Source organism: Gopherus evgoodei, chromosome 4, assembly GCF_007399415.2.
Source record: "Gopherus evgoodei ecotype Sinaloan lineage chromosome 4, rGopEvg1_v1.p, whole genome shotgun sequence".
In the NCBI taxonomy this organism is placed as follows: domain Eukaryota; kingdom Metazoa; phylum Chordata; order Testudines; family Testudinidae; genus Gopherus; species Gopherus evgoodei.
This window is the reverse complement of record NC_044325.1, coordinates 43930582-43955158: the sequence shown is the minus strand read 5'-3', so window position 1 is coordinate 43955158 and position 24577 is coordinate 43930582. Positions and strand designations below refer to the sequence as shown.

The window sequence follows — 24577 nt, the reverse complement described above, 5'->3', positions numbered from 1 at the left end:
ACAGAAGAATTATTTAGGGTTGTTCCAATGAGGTCTAGGTAGGAAGAATGGGATGAACCTGAGTAAAGGAAAATTTAGCCTGAAAATCAAAATGAAGGGCTCCATTAGATGCTCAGATACCACAATAATGAGCACAGTATAAATACCTAGAGAAACACTAGACTGCAGAATAGTCTCCCTAGGGAAGTTTTATCTTTGTTTCTCTGCTTCTCCTAGAATTACTTAGATGAGCACAAGTTGAGACTCTGGGATTTCTTTAGAAATATGGACAAAAATGGAAGTATGAAGATCCCTGTGGCAGAATTCCGGAAAGCCATGATGCAGGTGTGCTTCAGAAAGTGTCCTCTAATTTTCTCAGGACAGGGTGTTGTTATGACGAAGCTCACATTGCTGAAGCCCCCAGATGGGGCTTGTTGAGTTCTGCTGAGAGGAAGCTCACACCACTAGGCTAACTCCACATGTGCCATGAGAAACACTTACCCCTGAACGAGGCCCAGAGGAAATGCCACAAGACCTAATATCTGATGTGGATGGCAAAATAGCCATGGATCCATTCTGGAATAACATTAACCATGTAAAATCCCAGGATTCCAACTCCCACCTATCCTGGTTCCTCCAGGATACTTAAAAGAAACATAGATGATGAAAGGAGACTAATTGTGTGGAATATGTCTATTGGATTTTATGGAGAATCTCTGCTCAGTGCTATGGGAAAAAGCCAAGCCACTCCAGTCCCTGCCGACACATCTTGAGGAAAAATCCCTCCTTGGCTCTAACTGGTGATCAGTTCAACATTGTGCCTGTGAGAAAGCATCCACAGTTCAATGTTAATCCTATTTACACCTGACAAACAAGAGGTGCAAAAAAAATGCATTTTTTCTTGAATCCTCGGTAAGGGAATACTGCCACCTGGTGAAATTCTTCCCTCCCTTTCTAATTGCTCCAGGCTATTCACCTAGTTATTAAATAGTAAACGCTTCCCATGCTGGTAAAAAAAGTTCTGTGTGCAAAGAAGCCAGGCTGTCTGGCACCACTTGTATTTCAGCCACTGGGAGCCACAGAAGGGGAGATAATCACAAGTCTCCTTTCTCCCTTCTCCAACCAGCAATCAAGAATTCCACTAGATCGAGCCCAGATTGGAGAACTGGTGCACAAATTGGACCGGCACCGGACCGGAATGGTGGATTACAGGTAAGTGAAGCATCTCCTGCACTTGCTTTCTCTCTCATTTTCTTCTTTTCTTTATTTGTCTCAGTTCTGATTGACACTGAATGAACCTATACTAGTTCGCTCTGGAGGGGAGGACACAGCTAGGGCACATGATCATTCAGGGATCCATATCACATGTTACAGACTGCATTTTTGGTAGTCTAGAGGTGAGATTACCAGCTGTATGCATAGTAACCCTTTTGATCCAGGCCAGAAGTTCTATATTTTTCTGCACTCTTCTCATATACCACGAAATCCCTCATGTTTCCCAAGCCTGCTGTGAAATGGCATGAATCTCACAGCGGAATGGCATTTTCACTGCTGCACATGTTGTGTGACAGTTATGGACTCTCCAGGTATCATCTCAGCATCACTCTCCACTCTGAAACCCAGGAGAAGATTCCAGAAAGGCAGCAAATCTCTATTTTAAGACCCTCTGTTCCATCCTGAGACCTCTATTTCTTTGCGTCCTTCTATGATCCTTCTTCTTAAGTGTCCCGGACTTCTCACCAAACCTGCTTTCAAACCTCAGTGCCTTCCATAATTTTGAATAAATATTAGCCTACAGCAGTAGTGTGGAAGTTCTGAGACTCTGAGTGCTCAGACACTCCAAGGCTGTTAGGAGCTGCAGGCCAAGTCACTTGTCCTGGGAATGGAAATTGCCCCTAGATTTGCAGTCTCAGATGCGACTGATGATCTCAAAGCTCTGATAATTTTGCCTGAATATTCTCACCCTTCAAACACCACCATGGATTTTAAATATTTCATATTGTAGCCTACATTTAAGGTCTGAAGCACATGGGCCAGTTTTGCAAATGTTAATCTATTCCTATCCAGGTGGGTCTATTTCATGTGCCATAGCGTTACTGTCACACATGTAGCCAAGAGATGGGACAGGTCTAACTTTGATGTCCAGGTCGCTCCCATCTCAGACAATGTTTTCATGGCCTTCTCAGTATCTTTCAGGCATCTAGGAGGAGGGAGGAGGGAGGAGGTTCATTAAACTGGTTTTAAATCCTGATTTCTCTTCTTTCACCTTTGAAATCAGTTATTTAAAAGAGAAGCAGCCAGCACAGAAGCCTAAAGAAGAGGAGGAGGAGGAGGAACCTTAGGAGAGAAGCCAGGAGGCAGGTCAGCTGGTGAAAGGTGGAAGGATAAGTGCTGGAAAGAAGCTAAAACAAAATGACCCATGGCTTGGAAAAGTAGAGGAATGTGGGACTTTTGATAGTCAAGGCTACTGAATCTAGAAAATAAAGTTTACATTCCCCTACATGTCTGGGAGAAGTTTGTGAAGGTTGTAGTATAGTCCTGTTGACCAAGGGGTGAGAATATAGCTCCATGAGAGGCCACGTACAAGCGCATCTTGCTCCACAATCTGAGAGTGCCGCACTTATTTGCAGAGAGGGAGAAGGAGAAGGAGGGCTGTAATGGGGGAGTCCTGTGGAGTTATATGCTACTATTGCTCCCTTTCTGGAGAAGTGTGGTCAAGGTCAGACACCACCAGACAGATCTTAGCAGCCTTGATACAGGGACGTTGAAGGCAGGAGGAGAATTAAAGAGAGGAACAGCCACACTTAATGCTGCCAAAAGGATTAAGAGGAATAAGGGTTTAAACAAATATATCCAGGGGGAGAGATATACTAGAAAGGCAGGAGTGGGATGAAATCCATGACAGACCTAAAATTGCTGGGATACTGAATTGCTTTTTAAAATCTTTAACAAGAAAAATGAAGCAGTCTGACAATAACTAAGAAGTAATGGAGAACTTTTAAATATGATAAACAGGTAATATCTTGGAAAATATGAACAGGTACAGATTAGCATATCCAGATGAAATGTACTTTAGGATGTTTGGAGAGTTGCTAAAAATTGACTGTGCTGCTAACAAATTTTGGACAACTGGGGAATTGCTGTACTAGAGGATTGGAAAAAAGCTATGGGGGAATCAATTGTCAAAAAAAGAAAGAAGAATGATCCTGGCAATTACTATCTGGTAAGTCTTAACTTCTGCCCCCACCAAAATTCCCATCCAAAAACTCCATTGACTTACAGTTAAGGTTACTCAAGTGTATTTCCTCACAACAATGCAAACTCTTAAAAGAAATGAAGCTGGAAACTGAGGCAACAGTCACACTCAACACAAGAACGATCTCCAAGCATTAGATCACTATCATCATAATTCTATTACTTTTCCAGAATTTACCTCTGTGTTCTCAATCTCTCTCTCCTCCAATACATTTTGTCCTTTCTCTTACTGGTATCTTTATCCCGAGCAGATGCCTTTGTCTGACCTGAGAGCTTCTCTGCTGCCATCAACTCTCCCCCAGATCCTAGTTTAAATAATCCCCTCAAATTTTATGTGGAGGCAATGGGTTGAATGCTGGGAAGATGAAATGTAAGGACACTGGAATTGAAGTTAGGGATTTCTGTGTGTGCACACTGAGTGGTTGAACAGTGGAGAGATGATGAGTGGAGAGGAAATTAATGTTTAATTAAAAAGAACGTAAGAATGGCCATACTGGATTAGACCAATGGTCCATCAGCCCAGTATCGTGCCTTCGCACTGCAGCCAGTGCCAGGTGCTTCAGAGGGAATGAACAAAACAGGGCAATTACTGAGTAATCCATCTCCTGTTGTCCACACCCACCTTCTAGCAGTCAGAGGCAAGGGACACCCAGAGCGTTGCATCCCTGACCATCTTGGCTAATACCCATTGGTGGACCTATCCTCCATGAATTTATCTAATTCTTTTTTAAACCTAGTTAGTTTTGGCCTTCACAACATGCCCTGACAATGAGTTCTACAAGCTGATTATGCGTTGTGTGACAAAGTACTTCCTTTTGTTTGTTTTTAGCCTGCTGCCTATTAATTTTGTTGGGTGACCGCTGGTTCTTGTGTTACAACAAGCTTGTAGCTAATGATCTGAAAGCCCCATCTCACCAGATGTCTCTGCTTATATTTGGTATCCCTTTCTCCCTTCCTTTGTTTGTCTTTGATTTGCAAGAATATATGCTCTTCAGGACAGGGACTAAGACTTCCTCTGTATTTGGAAAGCACCAGCCACATGGTGGATGCTACTACAAACTAAATAATTAATAATATTAGAGAGACACTTGAGGGAAATCAGAAACAAACATGATTAGGGGCTGGAGGTGTTGATTTATGAAGAAAGATTAAAAGCTAAATAGGTAGTTTGGCTAAGATATGACTAAGGTAGTCATGATGACAGTTTAGAAGTAACTGTGGGGTGTAAATGCTGAGAAAGAGGAATTATGTAGGGTGCTCCACGCGGGTATAACTTAGAATTGTGGGATAAAGGTAAAGAAATACCATTATTTTGTTAGAGGTGAATGTTTATAGCCACTATTCAGAGAGGTCACTATTACATAGTGGGCATATAACAAGGAACTAAGAGTTTGGTAAACAGAAAATAAAGACAATCTTGCATTCACTCCAACCATGGTGTCCTGGGCCTCTGTAATTTCTACAACCATCACCTTGCCGCCTACTAAACTTTTTAAAGAGTGTTAGATATAGTGCTTGAAACTACATCAGTCCCTGACAGCCCTTGCTACTGTTTGTAGTTTTACGTTTTTTCTATTTTTAGAAAATGTTTTTCTCTCCTCTGTTGCTATGTGAAAGATCCACTCAAATGACAAGGCAAACTGACTAAGTAAGGATCCAATCCTTCAAGCAGTTACTGCCGGGCCTAGTGCAAGATAGCATAAGTAGGACCACTGAAATCAATAGACCTGATCCTCTGTTGCCCTATGCTTCTTTTTATTATTATTATTACTAATCATCATCATCATAGTGCCAGGAAGTCCCAGTCATGAACCAGGACCCCACTGTGTTAGGTGCTGTACAAACACAGAACAAAAAGACAGTCCCTAACCCAAAGAGTTTACAATCTATGTAGTAACTTACACCAATACAAACTGAATGCAAAGTTGGGGAAGTGTTAGAATGATAGTATGGTGATTTAATAGTATGTTATACCCACTTCACATTCAGTTTGCACAGGTGTAAATTATTACATAGATACAGGGCAGCAGAGAACCAGGCCCTATGGTACTACTCAGTAGTAATCACTAGGCCTGGCAGTAAATGCCTGCAGGCTCAGGCCCTGATTGACTATACAGGGAATCAGTGAAACTGACTGTACCCATAGTGCACTCAAATGCACAAAATAAACAATTTGAAATCACAGAGAAAGTATTTATTTTACTCTTTAATTTCTAGGAATTTTTAAAACATTTTAAACAAAACATTGTTTCAAATCAAAAAGTAAAAACATTTTTGGGCTTTTGGGTTGTTTTTTTTTAACTGAAACAAGTCAGCCAGTTCAATACAAATTCACAGAATGTTTTGGTCGATCGGAGTCTGCCTTTGGTGAAAAAAAGTTTCATCTGAAAAATGTCACCCAGCTCCAGTCCAGACAGAATCCCACAGCTCTTGCCTGTGCCGCCACACTGCACTGCACAGAGAGCATAGGCTGCAGTACACTGACCCTCTCAGATGTGTGGGGGCAGTAGCATCTGCAAGATTTTGACAGTGTATGCTTCAAAGGGAGCCAAAGCATGAGAACACGAATCCAAGATAGTGTTTTGGGCTCATCAGTATCTAGAGCCTCCTGCCTGTGGCCAGAAAAGAGAATGGACCCAGGCAATAGGGAGCAGCAAGTTGCCCTTAACTATAGAGCTCTGCACCCTGAGGGAACACGTGGATGTCTACAACCACAATAACCTTTTGTTTTCTTCCCATTTTCTCTGCCCCCCCCCCTTCACTATCTCTTGCTACACAGGAGCCTAGTGGACACATAGAAGCAGATGGTACGAGACCAGCGGTGGCAGCTAAGGAGGGAAGAGTCACGGCAGAAGAAGGAGAAGCACAAGTGTGAGTAAGTGCTGCAGACTTTCAAGATTGCCGTGGAAATGGTCACATCACGCAGTTCCCTGGTGATGTGTTCTGGCCAGAAGCCTCTGGCACTGCCCAAGTCTGACCTTGCCCACTTCCCAACCACTTCTCTCAGCTCATGGTGCCAACCAGCCATCACCGAGGAATCCACAAGCAGCCAGAACTCTGCTGAGCCAGCATTCAGTGAGCAAAAGGGCCCCTCCAGCCATCAGCTGTCCCAGAGTGAACCACATTCGGCCTCACGGGGCATGTCAACCTCTGACCTGGAAGTGAAATTTTACTCCCAGCCCAACCTCAGCATCTCAGAAGCCCAAACCCACTCCCAGTACATCATAGCAACCTCTGACCTGGAAACATACTCCAAGGCCCAGTCTAGTAACAATGCCACTTCTTACAGGGTGATGTCACGGGAGACCAGAACATACTCCAAGGGCCAGTCTAGTGACAATGCCACTTCTTATAGGGTGATGCCACGGGAGACCAGACGTTCTGCTCACGAGTCCCACTACTTGGCCAGGAACTGCCATGCTGCCTCATCACCACAGAAGCATGGGCACAGTGCTAAGTCATCCAAATGACAAGACTGAGGTGATGGGAAATGACCAGCCCAACAAGGGGTCAGGGAAGTGGTGATGGGAGTCTCAGAGGGTGATAGTACATAGGGATGTGTGTGGTTTATTTCCTGGTAACAAACCCATCCCTTTTCTTCTATCTACTTTTCACTGCAGTTCATCTGTGCTGTGCTACAGAAATGCCCTACTTAGCCAAGTGCAAGCTACTAAAATTCACACCTCTCACATACACTCAGGTGAGGGGAAATAATACCCAGCACCATAGGGGACAGGGGGACTCCACATTCTAGCTCACAGTCACCTGGAAGCTGAAGTGATGACAAAACAAAGGTGAACCTGGTGTTCAGGCAGTCACATACCACAGTGATGCGCACAGTGTAAATGCTTTGATGAACAAGTTAGATGGAATAGGTAAGCATGCTTCACTATCTCAAGTACTGGGTGAGCTGTTGGTACCCTGGGTTTGCTCCTCTAGTTAGGGTGTTGTACCTGACAGTGCCTTGAGTTACAGTGCTCCCTGGGTTAGAGTGCTGGATGGGTAGGAGTGTCCTGGGTGTGCTCCCCTTGAATGCTAGGTGATTTCGGGTACCTCAAGTGGATGTGATTGTTGGTTCTCTTTCTCAACCTTGGGACTGAGACCCAGGCTGTGGCCCAAAGATGTGTTAATTGTGAGGGGAGACACAAAACTGCAAAATTTAAACTGGCATTAGAAAATTGGTCTGTAGCCCTTGTGGTTGCAAAGAACACTAGAACGGCCAGACTGGGTCAGACCAATGGTTCATCTAGCCCAGGATCATGTCTTCTGGCAGTGGCTTGTGCCAGATGCTTCAGAGAGAATAAACAGAACAGGGTGATTATTGAATGATTCATCCCCTGTTGTCCAGACCCAGCTTCTGGCAGTTAGAGGCTCGTTGTTGTTGTTGTTCATACTTAGAATTCGAAGATGACCATGATATAACTGGTTGGTTTGGTTTCTGTGAACACATGAGTGGCTGATCAGCCAATTTGAGCTTTGAATTGCCTTTGGCAAATTAAACAATAGATCCTGCTATGGGTTGCTTGGTTAAGAGCAGACGTGCTGCTGTTGTGAGATTTATGCTGCTGATGCTTCTGCTCTGCCTCAGCAGTTCTCCTCTGCTCATAGAATAGGGGTCGGCAACCTTTCAGACGTGCTGTGCCGAGTCTTCACTTATTCACTCTAATTTAAGGTTTCGCGTGCCAGTAATACATTTTAACATTTTAGAAGGTCTCTTTTTAGAAGTCTGTAATATATAACTAAACTATTGTTGTATGTAAAGTAGATAAGGTTTTTAAAATGTTTAAGAAGCTTCATTTAAAATTAAATTAAAATGCAGAGCCCCATGGACCGGTGCCAGGACCCAGGCAGTGTGAGTGCCACTGAAAATCAGCTCGCGTGCCACCTTTGGCACATGTGCCATAGATTGCCTACCCCTGTCACAGACTGTAGCTCCAGCATGGATGAGGCTGTGCCAGGTAGCACGATCATGAGCAAGATCTTCCCAAAACTCTGGATCAGTGTTGAACCGCTCCAAGGATAACTTGACGAAGTCCTTGCAACATTTCTTTTGGCCTCCCTCCTTTAGCTCACCATAAAAGATCTTCTTTGGCAGTTGCTCATCTGACATTCTGGTGACATGGCCTGCCCATCTCATCTGTGATTTCATCAACAGAGTATGGATGCTTGGAATGTCTGCCCATATGAGAACCTCAGTATCTGGGACCTTGTCTTGCCATCTTATCCTCATCAGTTTCCTCAGATAGACCATGTGAAAATGATTCAGCTTTATAGCATCGTCGCTGTACACCATACAGGTTTCTCATGCATACATCAAAGTTGGCAATACGTCTTTGTAGACCTTCAGATTTGTTTGTTGACTAATGCCTCTATGCTCTAACACGTGCACGTAGTCTGCCAAAGGCCACACTTGCTTTGGTAATTTTGGCATTGGTTTCATCATTGATGTGAATTGCACATGAGGGTGTACTGCTGAGGCAGGTGAACTTGTCCACTGCCAGGAGGGTTTGGCCATTCACTGTGATAGTAGACTATACATAAGGCTTTCCTGGTGCAGGTTGCATAAGGTGATTCAGCAGAATTCTGTCAAGAATTTTGCCAGCTACTGACAACAGGGAAATGCTGCAATAGCTGTTGTAGGATTGTCTGTTGCCTTTCCACTTGTACAAGTGGACGATGGATGCATCCTTGTACTCCTGGGATATAGTTCCTTAAGTCCACATTGACTGGAAAAATTGAGTCAGTTTCAGAGCCATGTGTGAGCCTCTGGCCTTGTAGACTTCAGCTGGTATAGCATCTGCTCCAGGTGCTTTGCCATTTGACAGCAGGTCAATCATTTTCATAGTTTCAATCAGCATTGAGAGATCAGCACGAGATATGTTGATATAAATCTGGGGCGGTCAATCATTTGCCGTCTCACTAATAGGTGACTGTTGATTGAGGATGTGGTTAAAGTGTTCTGCCCACCTTTGTAGTATCTTTTCTTTATCAGTGAGCAGTGTGGTGACATCAGCTCTCAGTATTTGAGATGTTCCTGATGACCGTGGCCCGTAGATTGTCCTCAGAGCATCACAGAAGTTCTTCAATGTCATTCCTGTCTGGGTAGGACTGAATTTAATCTGCCTTGTTGCTTAGCCATGAGTTTTCCATCTTTCTAAGTTGCATTGGACAGGCCTTTTGATGTTGTTGAAGGCTGGCTTCTTAGATGTTGAAGTGCTGTCTTCTAAATAGGCTTTATGTAACTGCTGTTTCTCTTTCAGTAGTTCCCCTATGTCGTTTTCATCAAACCAATCTTGATGTTTACGTGTGATGGAACAGAGGGCATTGGATGAAGCTGAGCATACAAAGTCTGTAAAAGATGCCTAATTTTCTTTAACATTGTTAGAGTTTGCATCAATTGTTACAAGTTGGTTGTTCTTCAGGAAAAGCTTGTTTCACATTCTCCTGTTTCAGCTTGCAGTAGTCCTTTATCCCTCCCAGCCCCATCTATATGCGTGTACATTTTAATTTATATATACACATAAACACATAATGGGCCCAATTGTCCTCTTACTTGAACTTGTTTTATTTGTTTTACTCCTCTGTAAATGTACTGAATTTAATGGAGTTTCTCCTGATTTACATCAGTGTAGATGAGAGGAGAATCAGGCTTAATGTATATAAAATATGGGTACACAACAAATAAAACCTTAGAAGGACTAGATGTGATTTCTGTGTTCAAAATACACCAGTCTGAGTACTCTCTTAACATATGTACAAATGAGTCTGTTTCTCCTTTTACCCAATGAAATTTCAACCATTAGTATTGGAATTTACAAAGAAAGAAAGTTAAACAAGTTGGGCCTCAGAGCTCCCTGGCTTCCAAAGACTTCAGTGAGTGTCCCGGGGCAGCAGCATTTACAGGATCAAGACTTTTTTAGAAAAATTTCAGTAGACACCTAGTAAGAGCCCCCAGAATAGTAGGCACAAATGAGACCAGTGAAGAAGGAGAATCGTGATGATGGAACAAGACAAATGAGGCACTGGCTTGATTGCAGTACATGATACTTACATTAAATATTGGGAAAAATGATTATCATGATTTTATTACTGAATCTGTTATGATATTTGGCTTTTATGGTCATTATGTTTTGATAAATAACAAGTAATATCTGAATGTTATTTTTATTTTCTTGCAAGAGCAAAAATTTTTACAGATTTACAAAAATTAAAAAACAAACAATTTGAAAATAAAGACCTAATGTTTTCCATACAAATTAATACCTAAATCCTGCTTTCTGCAAGGACTCTATGTTGTATAGCACAGAGTGAGAGGCTTTGAGCAATGAGGTAGTTAAAGGGGAAGCATTTACAATTGGCATGTACGTGACTGAAGTGAAGCTTCTTGATTTGTAGAGAAAATCCCTGACTTCAGTCTGTGTCTGTCTATCCTTCTTTAGGGATTGTCTACATACATACATTATGTTGTTTTAACTATGCTGTATAGTTAAAACAGTAGAACACCCCCACCCCATCTCCTGGGAAGGGAAAAAAGCTATACAGGTATGAGGCACCTTTATACCTTCATACCAGTATAACTGCATCCACACCAGGGATGTACTGGCATAGCTATTTTGATAAAAAATAATCCCACTCCTGTCTGAAATAGTTAGACCAGTTCAAAATCTGTCTGTCAATCAGGCCTGAAAATGTGAGCGTTCTGGGGCAGGAACCATCTATTCTTGTATGGATGGAAAGCAACTAGGACATCATGGGTGCTACATTAAACTAATAATAATAATAGCCAGAATGGAAGACTTAAACTTCAGGCCCCTGCCTCCTGATGTCTTGAGAAACACAGACTTGTTACCAGGGCCGGCGCCACCGTTTAGGCAGCCTAGGCAATCACCTAGGGCACCAGGATTATTCGGGGGGCGGCATTTTGCCAGGGGGGCGGCAGGCGGCTCCAGTTGACCTGCCGCAGTCGTGCCTGCGGAGGTCCGTTGGTCCGCGGCTCCGGTGGAGCTGCCACAGTCATGCCTGCGGACGGTCGGCTGCTCACGCGACTCCGGTGGACCTCCCGCAGGCATGACTGCGGCAGCTCCACGGGAGCTGCGGACCGGCGGACCCTCCGCAGGAATGACTGCGGCAGCTCCACCGGAGCCGCTGGATCAGCGCAGGGGGCAGCAAAATGGCCGTGCGCCTAGGGCACGAGAAACCCTAGTGCGGGTCCTGCTTGTTACTGGAATTGAGCAATCCTGTTTTGCAGGAATTTTTATGATATTCAGAGGGACAGTTTCCTGTCTTGGCCACTAGGTGTCATGTCAGTATCAAAAGTCTGAAGATGCCATGGGCTGTCTCATGTCTGGCCATCCATTGGGAGAGATGAGTTGATGTCAGTAGCCCCTAATACTAGCACCAAGAATTTTGCGCATGTAGCGTAGGTTCTTTTTGGAGATTAGACCCTTCTCAGACAATCTCCTGCCCAAAGCTTGTCCTCCGATCCCCTTGTGGATCTCCTTTGCTCTCTTCTTCCTGAAAAGCATTGCCACAGTGACTCTCCTATCCTCTAAGGAGAACTAGCCGTGGCACCAACACTTTTCTAGGGGCTTGTCTACACTGGCAATTTGCAGAGCTGCAACTTTCTTGCTCAGGGGTGTAAAAAAACACCCCCTTGAGCTACACCTCTCGTGGAGGTGTTTTTTTTAGTGCACTGGGATAGCTCTCTCCCAGTGATCTGCCATGACCATACAAGCCATGTTAAAGTGCTGCCACGGCAGCACTTTAGCGTTGACAGCATAGACTAGCCCTAGGTGTCAGCTGCTAGCAGTCCCGGTCATCCCATGGCTGATCTTGCTACCGTAAGTGTGAAAGACCAAGCTTGGCTTGCAAGGTGGCCTGAAATGAGGGAGCAGTGACTGACCTATTCAAAGTCCTCCTTTCTGTCAGTTACTTTTCACAGAGCCACCTCAGCAGTGCAAATAGCATTAATGAAAGGTTTGCAGCATTAAACTGGTGCAGGAACACAAAGTAAAGGTGGGCAAGGTAAATGGTAGAATACAAAGCAGTGTGAATATGAGCAGAAGAAACGTGGCTGTGTCCCCATCACTATCCACACGAGAATGCCAATGACCATAAAATAAGACCTCAGAATGCAACAAAAACATTTTTTTAATTAAATGGACAATTTGGGAAAAACAATAAGAAAGAAACAGATGTGTCAGAGAAAATGTGTGTAAAAGAGAGCTAGAGGGGGCATATATGTGATAGACAATACCTGTACTGAATGTAAATGAGTGTATATGTGAGAGTAAGAGGCAAGTATGCGAGTGAATGAATGTGTAAACAGTGAGGCCCTAGCTACAGGATGAGAAATGTAAAGAGAAGTTCAGACAAAGCACAAATTTGGAAAAGTTCTGGCCTACTGAAACCACCATTTTCTGACTTCCCTCTAAGCTGTGGCAGAAATAGCTCATACACCTGTGGTGTCTGAGAATGTATCACTAAATAAATGGGTGCTACGGAAGAAAGTTTTGATTTTTGAAGAAATAAGTTCAGTAGTTCAAAAGTCGTATCAGGTGAGCTAGTCCATACTCTGATCAGTTCCTTTCAGGAATTACCATAAACCAGGGGTGGGCAAACTTTTTGGCCCAAGGGCCACTGCCACATCAGGGTATAGAATTGTATGGCGGGTCATGAATGCTCACGAAATTGGTAGTTCGGGTGTGGGAGGGGGTGAGGGCTCCGGCTGTGGGTGCGGGTTCTGGGGTGGGGTCAGAAAGGAGGAGTTCAGGATGCAGGAGGTGGCTGCAGGCTGAAGCAGGGGCTTGGAGTGCAGGTGGGGCGGGTGAGGGCTTTAGCGGGGGATGCAAGCTCTGGGGTGGGGCTGGGGATGAGGGGTTGGGGGTGCAGGAGGGTACTCCAGACTGGGACTGAGGGGTTTGGAGGGCAGGAGGGGGATCAGGGCTGGGGCAGAGGGTTGGGGCATGGGAGGGGGTCAGGGTGCAGGCTCCGGGCAATGCTTACCTCAAGCAGCTCCTGGAAGCAGCGGCATGTCCTGCCTCCAGCTCCTATGAGAAGGCACAGCCAGGCAGCTCTGCGCAGTGCCCCTTCTGCAGGTGCTGTCCCTGCAGCTCCCATAGGCTGGTTCCTGGCCTATGGGAGCTGCAGGGGCAGCACTTGGGGCAGGGACAGTGTGTGGAGCCTCCTGGCTGCACATACACATAGGAGCCGGACATGCGGCTGCCGGACATGCAGCTGCTTTCGGGAGCCATGTGGAGCCACGGCACGCACAGAGTGTGGCAAGCCCCTGACCCCACTCCCTGGCTCGAGCACCGGAGCAGGGCAAGTCCCAGACTCCTCTCCCTGGCAGGAGCTCTAGGGCCAGATTAAAATGTCTGAGGGGCTGGATGCAGCCCCTGGGCCGTAGTTTGCCCACCTCTGCCATAAACCCTTTAATCACCACAAAGGCAATGTTGTTATGGTGGTGCCATTGGGTGAACATAGTGAAGGCTGTGTTCTGTTTTGCATATAAAATGGAAGTTCAACCTATTTGTTTTATATAAAAAACACAGTGTATCTGCCCAAATTTTCAGCACATCTGAGGAAAGCCTGAATTTTCTGAGGCATTTGAAGAAAATCATTTAATTGTTTTTTCAGTTCTAATTGTTGGCCAAAAAAGTTCACATTTTGAGTGTCATGATTTTTGGGACCTTCTACTTTAAAAACAACAAACTGTAGAAAGACAAAAATGTGTGTGTACATTGTGAGAGTTTAGTGGGCGCTCTGGAGTTATGTAATTTTTTTTGGTAAATTAACAATAACAAAACATACGATAACCATTCTTTCTTACAACTGAATTCTTATGTGTGTTGTTACCCAATAGGAACAAAATTTATGGCAATCAGGATTCTCTACAAAGATCGAAGACCCAGAGCTCCATGAAACTGTTTAGCTGGTTCAGATTCTTCAATTTGTGAACTGTTTCACACAGGTCCTAGTTTTGATTCATTCCACAAATGTAGAATCTTAGAAATGTAGGGATAGAAGGGACCACAAGAGGTAATCTAGTCCAGGCCCCTCTGATAAGAGGGACCCAAGTACATCTAGACCATCCCTGATAGGTGTTTGTCTAACCTTTCTTAAAAACCTCCAATGATGGGGATTCCACAGCCTCCCTTGGAAGCCTGTTTCAGTGCTTAACTATTCTTAGAGTTAGAAAGTTTTTCATATGTAACTTAAATCTCCCTTGCTACAGATTAAGCCCATCACTTCTTGTTTGACCTTCAGTGGATATGGAGAACAATTCATCACCATCCTCTTTATAAGAGCTCTTATCATATTTGAAGACAGTTATCAGGACCCCATTTAATCTTCTTTTCTCAAAACTATACATGCCCAGTTTTTTAAAACCTTTCCTCATATATCAGGTTTTCTAAACCTTTTACCATTTTTGCTGCTCTTCTCTGAACCTTCTTCATTTTGTTCACACCTTTCCTAAAGTGTGGAGCCCAGACGTGGACCCAGTAGTCCTTACTGTGCCAAGTAGAGCAGGATAATTATCTTCCGTGTCTAACATATAAAACTCTTGTTAACACACCTTAGAATTATGTTAGACTTTTTTTATAACTGCCTTATATTGTTGCCTCTTATTCAATTTGTGATTCACTATAACCCCCAGATCCTTTTCTGCAGTACTACTGCCTCACCAGTTATTTCCCTTTTTATAGTTGTGCATTTGATTTGTAGTATTTTCTACTTGTCTTTATTGAATTTCATATAGTTGATTTTAGACCAATTCTCCAATTTGTCAAGGTTGTTTTGAATTCCAATCCTGTCCTCCAAAGTGCTTGCAACCCCACCCAGTTTGGTGTCATCCACAGATTTTTATCAGCATACTCTCCAAAGTATTATTCAAGACATTAATGAAAATATTGACTAGTACTAGACCCAGGACAAACCTGTGGGACCTCCCTAGATTCAGCCTCCCATTCTGACAGTTAATCATTGATATCTACTCTTTGAGTACAGTCTTTTAACCAGTTGTGCACCCACCTTATAGTAAATGCATTCAGACCACATTTCCATAGTTTGCTTATGAGAATATCATGTGAGACTGTGTTAAAAGCCTTAGCGAAATCCAGATATATCATGTCTACAGCTTTCCCTCTATCCACTAGACCAGTAACCCTGTCAAAGAAGAAAATTAGGCTGGTTGGCATGATTTGTTCATGACAAATTCATGCTGGGTGTTCGTTATAATCCTATTATCCTTGAGGTGCTTACAAACTGATTGTTTAATCATTTGTTCCAGTGTCTTTCCAGAAACTGAAATTAGGCTGACTGGTCTATAATTCCCTGGGTCCTCTTTGTTCCCCCTTTTAAAGATAGGTACAATGTTTGCTCTTCTCCAGTCCTCTGGGACCTCAGCTGTCCTCCATGAGTGCTAATGGTTCCAAGATTGCTTCAGCTAGTTCTTTACGTACCCTAGGATGAATTTCATATGTCCCTGCCAACTTGAATATATCTAACTTATTTTCTTTCCCTATTTTGACTTGTGTTCTCCCTTGTTGTTAGCATTTTATTGTCTGGTCACAATCAACCTTTTTATGAAGACTGAAGCAAAACAGACATTAAACACCTCAGCATTCTTGATATCATCCATCATTAGTTCTCTTTCCCCGCTAAGTAGAGGACCTACTTTTTCCTTCATCTTTCTCTTGATCCTAATGTATTTATAGAACCTTTTATACTGCCTTCTATATCCCTTGCAAAGCATAACTGATCTTGTGCCTTAGCCATCTGATTTTGTCCATACATGTGCGTGCTAGTCTTTTGTACTTATCTTTAGCAATCTTTCCATTTTCGCTTTTTATAGGATTTCTCTTTGATTTCCAGTTCATTAAATCATTCCTCTCCTTAGATTCATGAAATCTATCATTTTGTGCTCACTTTCACAAAAATTGCCTTCCACCTTCAGATTGGCTATCAATTCCTCCTTGTTGGTCAGAATCAAGTCTAAAATGGCTCCTCCCCCTGGTTATTTCCTCCACCTTCTGAATCAAAGTTGTCTCCAACACATTCCAAGAATTTATTGGACATTTTGTGTTTTGATGTATTACTATTCCAACTGATGTTTGAGTAGTTAAAGTCCCCCGTTACTACCAGGTCTTGTGTTTTGTTTATTTGTTCTAGAAATGTCTCATCCATCTCCTCCTCCTGATTTGGTGGTCTGTAGTAGACCCCTACCATGACATCACCCCTCTTTTTCTCCCCTTTTATCTTCACCCAGAGACTTTCAGTTGGTCTGCCTCCCACGTCCTTCTGGACCTCAGAGTATATATTCTTGATGCTCAATGTAACACCTCCTCCCTTTTTTCTCTGCCTGTCTTGTCTGAACAAAGCATACACCTCTATACCAATATTCTAGTCATGAGATTTATCCCATGAAGACTCTGTGATGTCAACTAAGTAATAATTTAGCTTATATACTAATACTTCCAGTTCTTCTTCTTTATTCCCATACTTCTTACATACGTAATGCAGGTCTAAGATGCTGAGCTAATTCTCACCACCACATACTTTTAGTTTACTTGTTGTGCCTAATTACCCTATTGTAATTTTCCATTTCCCCTCACCAACCCTCAGTTACAGTCACCTTTTTTATAACTGTTGTGTTTTGTCACCTGTCCCCTTTGAATGTAGTTTAAAGTTTACACCTAATATATTGTGTGTCTTTCTCTAGGAGTGTGCAGGAGGATACTGTTCAACCCCGAACTTCACACAGCAGCTCTGGATGGGATTGGTTGGCTGTTCTTCCATTTACAGCCGGCAGAGGGCACTCTACTCTTAGAAGTACATCCCTGGCACATTCCAGGGAAAACTCCTACACAAATACACAAATGCACACACAACAAAAAGGCCCAACTCAAAACAAACTCTACTGAGAAAAGGTTTCTTTAAACCCCTTAAAATCCAGTCAGGCAACAGGCTTGTGAGCCAAAGAGGGTGCGTGAGGCCTAGGGCTGCCAGTGAGACAGAGCAGAGGCTGGATCACTAAGCTTGAACCTTGCAGGGCTGTTTCTTTGCAGGAGGACCACCTCTGTGCTTCCATGGATCACTGGGCGGTCCAGTTCCAATGTCACATTGTTTTGCTGCACAGTGGAAAAGCCACAACGCAAGCTTCTCTCTAGGGGGTGGAGACAGACACAGGCGGAGTCAGATCTCAAGTACTTGAACCTTTAACTTCCTTTTCCGTAATTTGGAACATACTTGTTCCTATTCCAGAACTCATTTTTTTAATTCCTTCTTTCAGGCTGTAGAAATAGGTTTAAAAAAAACAGTCCTGCTGCTTATTGGAAGCTCCAAAAGAAAACAAGGAAATGTGAGTGTGCAGCCCTCCCCGTCCACCTCCGACACAACTGCTCGGGGGGGACCAGATTTCCCTTCCCCCAGTGTTGTGGCTGCTGCAGTCATAGATTTTGAACACAGTTGGTTTTGCCTGAAACAAGATAAAAAATAATGTCTCATCTACAAAAGGAAAGTGCCTCTTTTTGCTTTGCAGCATTTTGATGCTGTTCAGAAGGGAAGGAACCAAAAGCAGCTCCAGGAGGCACTTATAGAACTTGGGGCATCCAGTTCAGTGCTGGGAAATAAAACAGCTTGTTTGCCCTTACTGCCCATCTTCTGGCCTCCTCTCTTGAATAAATGCTCCTCCTCCCTTGTCTCGCCCATCCATTTTCAACCCCCTTCAACTCCCCCCACGTCCCCTATATTTCCGGAGGAACTGAGGCCAATATAACTTTCTCTTGTTTACCTCTATCAGTATAACCATATACATCAATTCTGGGATTAGTCTTAGTTAACTGTTGATATAGAATCTGTAGGCGGAGTGCCTCCTTGTTTATGGTGGGCCCTACAAATATGGTGGATGGATATACAGATTAAAATTGGTGATTCAATGGATTCAGAAAGAGAAAATAACACTATCAGCGTAGAATCCTGAAAATCTTCTTAGCAGATTCAGACCACCATGGAGCTGGACTTCCTAATAATAATGGCCTCTCTTAATTCCCCATTGTCTCTGTTCCATCATCTGGGCTATAATGGGCATTGCTGTAACTCTTCCCTGAGCATAATTTGGAAAAGGGCAATGCAGGGGGAAAGGCATTGTGTTTGCATTTCAATGGAAATAAAAGTTACCAATGAAGTTGTTGAGGTATGTGTGTGTGTGGGAATCCTAGCTGCTCGTTCCCCAGAATTGCCTTTGTCATGTTTGTGGGGGGGAATACCACATGAACTTGTAGCCAGTTAGGCTCTTAAGAGGAGTTCCCAGGGGAGCAGTGTAAGAAGGAGACCTTAGCCCTTCTCCCTATAGATCCCTCCAAATCAGAAAAATATGTGGTGGCCATTGTCGTGCTAATGCAGCATCATATATGTGTTTATGAGTATGTACGTGTGTATGCATATCTGTGTGTGTGTATGTCTTTGTGTATGGGAATTAAGTGCATGTGTGTATTACAGGAGGCAGTTGCATTAATGTGTTACTAGGGGGTGATATCCATGTGTGCCAGGGAAGGAGCTGTGTGTGTTCCTAAAGACAGCTACGGGTTGCAGAGGACAGGGTATGGAGAAACATCCCTTGTGTGCCACACCCTTCCCATTCTCTTCCCTACCCCCGCCCCCCCCAAAAAAACCACCCATCCACCCACCTACACACACATTGTGGAGAGCCAGGATGGGAAGTGGAATTGACAGGGCCATTCAATTTCCTCTGATGTCTGGCTAGAGGAAGGAGAGCCAGGGCAAGATCTCCCGTTTTCCCTGGCAGGGAGACAGACACAGGTGGTGAGCTTGCCTTCTTTTTCTCTTTGCCTCCTTAGAGGGATAGAGGAGCAGGCCAAGAGAGAGATCTTCTTGTGAAAAGGAGGCAGTGGATAGGGGAATCCCAGCTAGGAGACACCTCTTCTTCACCTTGTGGTGATACCTACTCATACAAAGCCCCCAAAAGTCCCCATCCAAGCACCAGCTCCTCATGCTGCTCCACCTTCACAGCCCCTTGCCAGAAGAGTCCTCATTTCACCAAACGGAGAGAAAGGGGAAGTCTGAAGGAGCAGCACCTGCACAAGTCAGAATGGGATCTGTCTCTCTGCTTTCAGCAGATGGGGAGCTTTGCTCCCCACACGCACACCTGTTTTCATCCATCCCCCAACCACCAGCTAAATCACCAAAATACAATTGTTTTGTCTCTTCTGATTCAAGAGTTTCTGGAAAAAGGGTGAATCCAGAACTGGGTTTCTTGTTGCTATTGCTCAGAAACAAATTAAGCCTGCTTAGGGAATTTTCATTCTATTGCAGACACAGAGACAAGTTCTTAAAGTTACATAGGAAACTAGATATGTCAGCAGTCACTGGTGCTACTTCTGTGAAGGGTGTGAGAGGGCAGGGCCAGAGCAATGATGATCCTTATAGCAGCCCTTAAGATGGCATAAATTAAAGCTGTAAGCCTCGCTTGCCCTCAGCCTTGGCTCCTATGCTGAATGAAGTTTGGCTGGATCCAAAGAGCTGAGCCAATATCTATAGGTAGATTGTTTTTATTATATAAATATCAGCTACCCATAGCTGCTCCTCCACTTAGCCACATAGGTCGGTTATTTCCTTGCAGAGGTGAGTCTTGGGAAAGAACCTGAAGGAGGAGAGGGGGTGGGTATATGCATTAGTTCAGGGAAAGCATGGAGACAGCATCGGAGACAGTATAGAAGAAGAAAACGGGTGGTCAAAGGTGGCTTAAATGGCAGAACAGATGGGGTGGAGGGCAATGTCATAAGAGACAACAGCATATAAGTAGTGAGGGGCACAGCTGTAAATGACCTTGAAGTGAGGATAAGAAGCTTGAACTTAATGTGATGGGAAAGACAGACAGTGGAGGGATTTAAAGATGAGGGTAACAAGGTCAGAGTAATGGCCAAGGGTGGTGATCTTACTAGTTGCACTTTGAATGTACTGGAGGGATGTGAGGCAGGTGTTGAGAAGGTGGAAGGTGGAAGTTGAAGTAGTCAGGATAGTAGATGATGACAGCAATAAGGAGGCCATCACCATGAGCAGGTTGGCAGGTAGTCATATCCCACCATAATTTGCTCAGTTTCCAACTTCCTGAAGCCCAGAGAAAGAGTATTCTGTAGAGGAGGGGTCCTCCCTCAACTCTGTACAATAGGGAAGAAGGATGTCTTGTGGCTAAAGTAAAGCACTAGAAGTCAAGAACTCCTAATTTCTTTCACAGAATATCAAGGTTGGCTCTAGCTTTCTTGCTGCCCTAAGCATAGCAGGAGGCTGCTGGGTCCTCTGGCTTTGGCGTACCTGCTCCTGAATGGCTGCTAAATCCACAGGACCAGCAGACCTCCTTCAGGTGCACTGCCACAGGCTGCCTGACTGCTAGCCTTGCAGGGACCAGCAGGGTACCCCACAGCTTGCTGCCCCACACATATGCTTAAAGTGCTGGTGCTGACTTCAGGAGATTGTCTAGTCTAACTACCAGCTCAAAGCAGGACCAATCCTCAGACAGATTTTTGCCCCAGATCCCTAAACAGCCCCCTCAAGGACTGAACTCACAATGCTGGGTTTAGAAGGCCCATGCTGAAACCACTGAGCTATCCCTCCCCTACTGACTTGCTGCGTGACTTTGGCAAGCCTCACTCTCTGATCTCAGTAAAATGGAGTGAATGACACTGATGTAAGTTGTGAGAAGGAACTTATGAATGTGCAGTGCTTTGAGATCCTCAAAGGATAGGGGCTAGGAAAGGGCAAAGGACTGATATGACATTTTGAAAAGGCTTTTGTCTGTGCAAAAGAAGGGACCTGATGAGGAATCTCACTCTAATTCTATTGCCAGCATATTCCAGCAGTCCTCAGATCTTTCTTAGTACCAGTCATGGGGCAAGGAGGAAACAAGACAACTCCATGGTTCAGTTTGCTCTGACAGGACTGGGCTCTGCTTGAAAATCCTAGGAAACCTCCTGAGTCAGCAGCTCACTCGGAATAGCCTAGATTCCCAGACACAGTAACTTGATTCCACTCCTGGCTCAGGGCAGCCGCTAGCTGAAAGGCAAAATAAAACCCCCTCTTGGCCCATTAATGAGGCCTATTCTGAGTTCAGGAGAAACTAGTCTGACTGATGAATTCCCTTGGCTCAGGGGCTCTGGGCTGGGGCTGCTGGAAGAGTTATTCTTTCTTTATTCAGCAGATGGAATTATGTTAATGGAGAACATATGGGAGGGGAGGGAGTGCTATGGAGATGGCTGGAATACAGCCAGACTGCATCAAAACCCCAAGAAACCTACCCTCCATCCAGGCAATACAGAAGCAGACCATGGAGAGACAGATGAGAAGTCCAGCTGTGATATGGGGGAGTTGGGAAACTGCATCTCAGCCCTCCTCCTCTCTGCTACCTCCCCCTACAAACACAACATAGGAGTCAGTTTTATCATAGACTCATAAAGTCAAAGAATTTAGATTGTAAGTTCTTCTGACCAGCGAATGTACTTTAGCTAGGGGCCCGATCCTGGGAGTCTTGCCATGGAATTCAATGCAAGCAGGAGCAGGCCCCGTCTGCAAAGTGCTATGTAATTTATGGTGCTATATAAAGGATTAACTACGACTATCATAAAAGTTAGAGATGGAAAAGCCCCATTAATTTCTCCAGTCCATCTTCCAGGGCCACCACAGGATCCTTGCCTATCGTATATTTCCTAGTCAAGTGTGAAAAGGAGCTCCCATTTTGTTATTTCTTGCTGTAATTTAAACATGAGCCCCTGGCATGATTAATGTATTACTTATTATACAATTGCTTTGATATGGAAAGCAGGGGTGGACAAAATGCATCATATGAGACCCACAAGTGACTTCACCTTAAAAATGGAGGTGTGGCTTGTGAAGAATCTACAAATCCCAGCATGCAGTATTTCAACTTGAGCTGAGAGACTTTGCATTAAAGGTAAGAGCAACTGGAATCGATCCCAGTTATAAAAAGTGGGTGCTGATTCTTAGCTCCTGCCAAATTGCTCATGCAGCCCCAAACAAGGCAGAGTTTCAGCACCCCTTAATGCTCTGTCTGGCATCATTCATCAGTGCTGAATTAACTAAAGGGTATGTCTTCTCTGCAAAGTGAGCTCAGAGGATCAGCAGTTGGGTCTGAATGCCCATGTTAGCCTAGCTTAGGTTTGTGTAGCCCCACAGCAAAGCCGCACTCAAGTTACTGTTTCCTCGCTGGTGCAACCCTCACCTTGCATGTTGCTAGGACTTCTGGGGGCACATCCCACTGTGCTTACTGAATCACAAAGAACAAAGTGAATTGTGGAAGAATGTGTCCGTCTTTCTGGACATATGGGGGGAATTGTGGGAAGGTACTGGAGAACTCAAGCTATTTATCCTGCATCTTCACTATAAAGCGGAACTCAGCCTCTAATCCATCCCCCCAGCAATGCCAGCTAGCCCAGGTTAAGAGTACTGCTAAAGTCAGGTGAGAGGTTTTCATGTGTGGACAGGATGGGGATTAGAAACACCACCACAGGAAGAGCCTGGGCTAACTCTGCAGGGAAGATGTACTTTATAAGAAAAAAAAGAACAAGATTTTCATTTGAACAGAAGGTTTAGGATGGGAAGCCAACAGCCTCTCCTCCCTATTCCCAAAGTTAAAAACCTCAGGTGCCAGGAGAAGGAGGTTCTTAGTGGAGGGCCTTCAGCTGTGAAGTCCCCGTCACAGAAGATCAAGCTGAGCTCACATCTCACCACTTTCAGAGAACAAAACAAGATGCCTCTGAACACAGATATCCCCCCTACAAAGTCATTTGCTCAAGGACCTGGAGACATCTTCCCAATGATCATCCTGTAAAATGATTAATCAGAAAGACAAAAGCTCTGATTCTCCACTAGTGAAAAGCACTGGCTGAAGGGAGCTGGTGGTGGTTCTGATCCTCGACCACCGGCCCTTGATGGAAATTAGTGCAAAAGGGAATGTATTAGTTTACACTAGCGGCATAAGCTCTGTAATAGAGCTTACGCCAGTGGAAGTTCAGGTGTATTGGAGCTCTCGGTTCTATCTGCCCAACCCCCTCTCTCCTTATGCTTAGGGTGGGGGACAGCGAGCACAGAGGAGGCAGCAATGTCATCTGAGCCAGACTTACACCGGCAGAGATTCCCCCTACAGAGGAGGAATTTTCCTGTGGGAATCACCAGCCATTTTAAGTTCACTTTTGCTGCATAAGTAACATGCAGTGAACTTGGCAGACAGAGACCAGAGAATCCAGCCCAAAGTGCCTAAGGGGGTACAGAGAATATGCTACAAATGGAACTGCAACAATGTCTCTTCTAATTTTTGTAATCTGTCTCCTAGATACTAAAATGAAAGCTGCATTAGAAATCCACAGACAAATTAGATGTGATTAGATCAAACTAGTGATGGCCCAAATACCAGGTGATTCAGAGGTTCAGAGGCCAGAAAAGCATCTAAAACATAGTGGTTGCATCTCCAGTTCTCTTTTATCTGGGAATAGAATATTTTAGCAGGCTGGGTTTTCTCCTGAGATTTCTGATTATTTGCAGTTTCCTGCAGGTCAGAAATACCATGAAAAAACCCTCCCTCATAGTGTTTTGATAATTCTGCAGCTGGTTCCAGCTGGAATATAGAAGCCCAGAGACTATGACAGTGGGAGGAAAAAATGGCAGAGTTTAGTTAAATCTCAATAATGGTTCCATGGGAAGGGGAGGGATAGATCTGAAACCATTTATATTTGTCACCAATTCAGATCTGCCTAGTCAGGGCCGGCTCCAGGCACCAACTTATCAAGCAGGTGCTCGGGGCAGCAACTCCAGAGCAGGGCGGCACTTTCAGGTATTCGGCGGCAATTCGGCGGACGATCTCTCACTCCCGCTCGGAGCGAAGGACCTCCCACTGAATTGCCGCAGATCGCGATTGTGGCTTTTTTTTTTTTTTTTTTTTTTTGGCTGCTTGGGATGGCAAAACCCCTGAAGCCGGCCCTGTGCCTAGTGCAGAAGTGACTGAAATTTGATGGCTGATTATTGGTTTACTTGAAATGAGTTATAGGGTCTCCATCCAGTTCCCAGTGTACAAGTGTCTGTAGTATTCTAAGTAGCTGGGATCTGCATGAATGAGAACAACAACGCACTGGCTGGGAGTCAGCGCATATGGGAAACTTGCCCTACTGCTACTTGCACTGTCCTTGTTTTGCAGGTGTTAGATATATACACAGGCCCGTAGACTCCAAGGTTTTCAGTCTGGCATCATTCTCTAGAGCTAGATTAACTGAAAAAAGAAATGATTTGGTTTTCATCTGAGGAGAAGGTTCAGGAC

At 44.3% G+C, this 24577-nt stretch overlaps 2 protein-coding genes across 4 annotated transcripts in view; one reads left to right on the top strand and one right to left on the bottom strand.

The window, feature by feature from the left end:
- Positions 1-18366, top strand: part of LRRC74A (leucine rich repeat containing 74A) — a 48425-nt gene extending 30059 nt beyond the window's left edge. For 2 of the 3 annotated variants that reach the window (XM_030559065.1, XM_030559063.1), the window contains 5 exons: positions 217-324; positions 1106-1191; positions 6014-6109; positions 6590-6714; positions 16958-18366. In XM_030559065.1, the coding sequence (XP_030414925.1) occupies positions 217-324; positions 1106-1191; positions 6014-6032 (213 nt within the window). In that variant the 3' untranslated portion in view covers positions 6033-6109; positions 6590-6714; positions 16958-18366. The other variant, XM_030559064.1, reaches the window with a different exon arrangement.
- Positions 1-24577, bottom strand: part of ANGEL1 (angel homolog 1) — a 304691-nt gene that overhangs the window by 46218 nt on the left and 233896 nt on the right. The window lies entirely within an intron of this gene.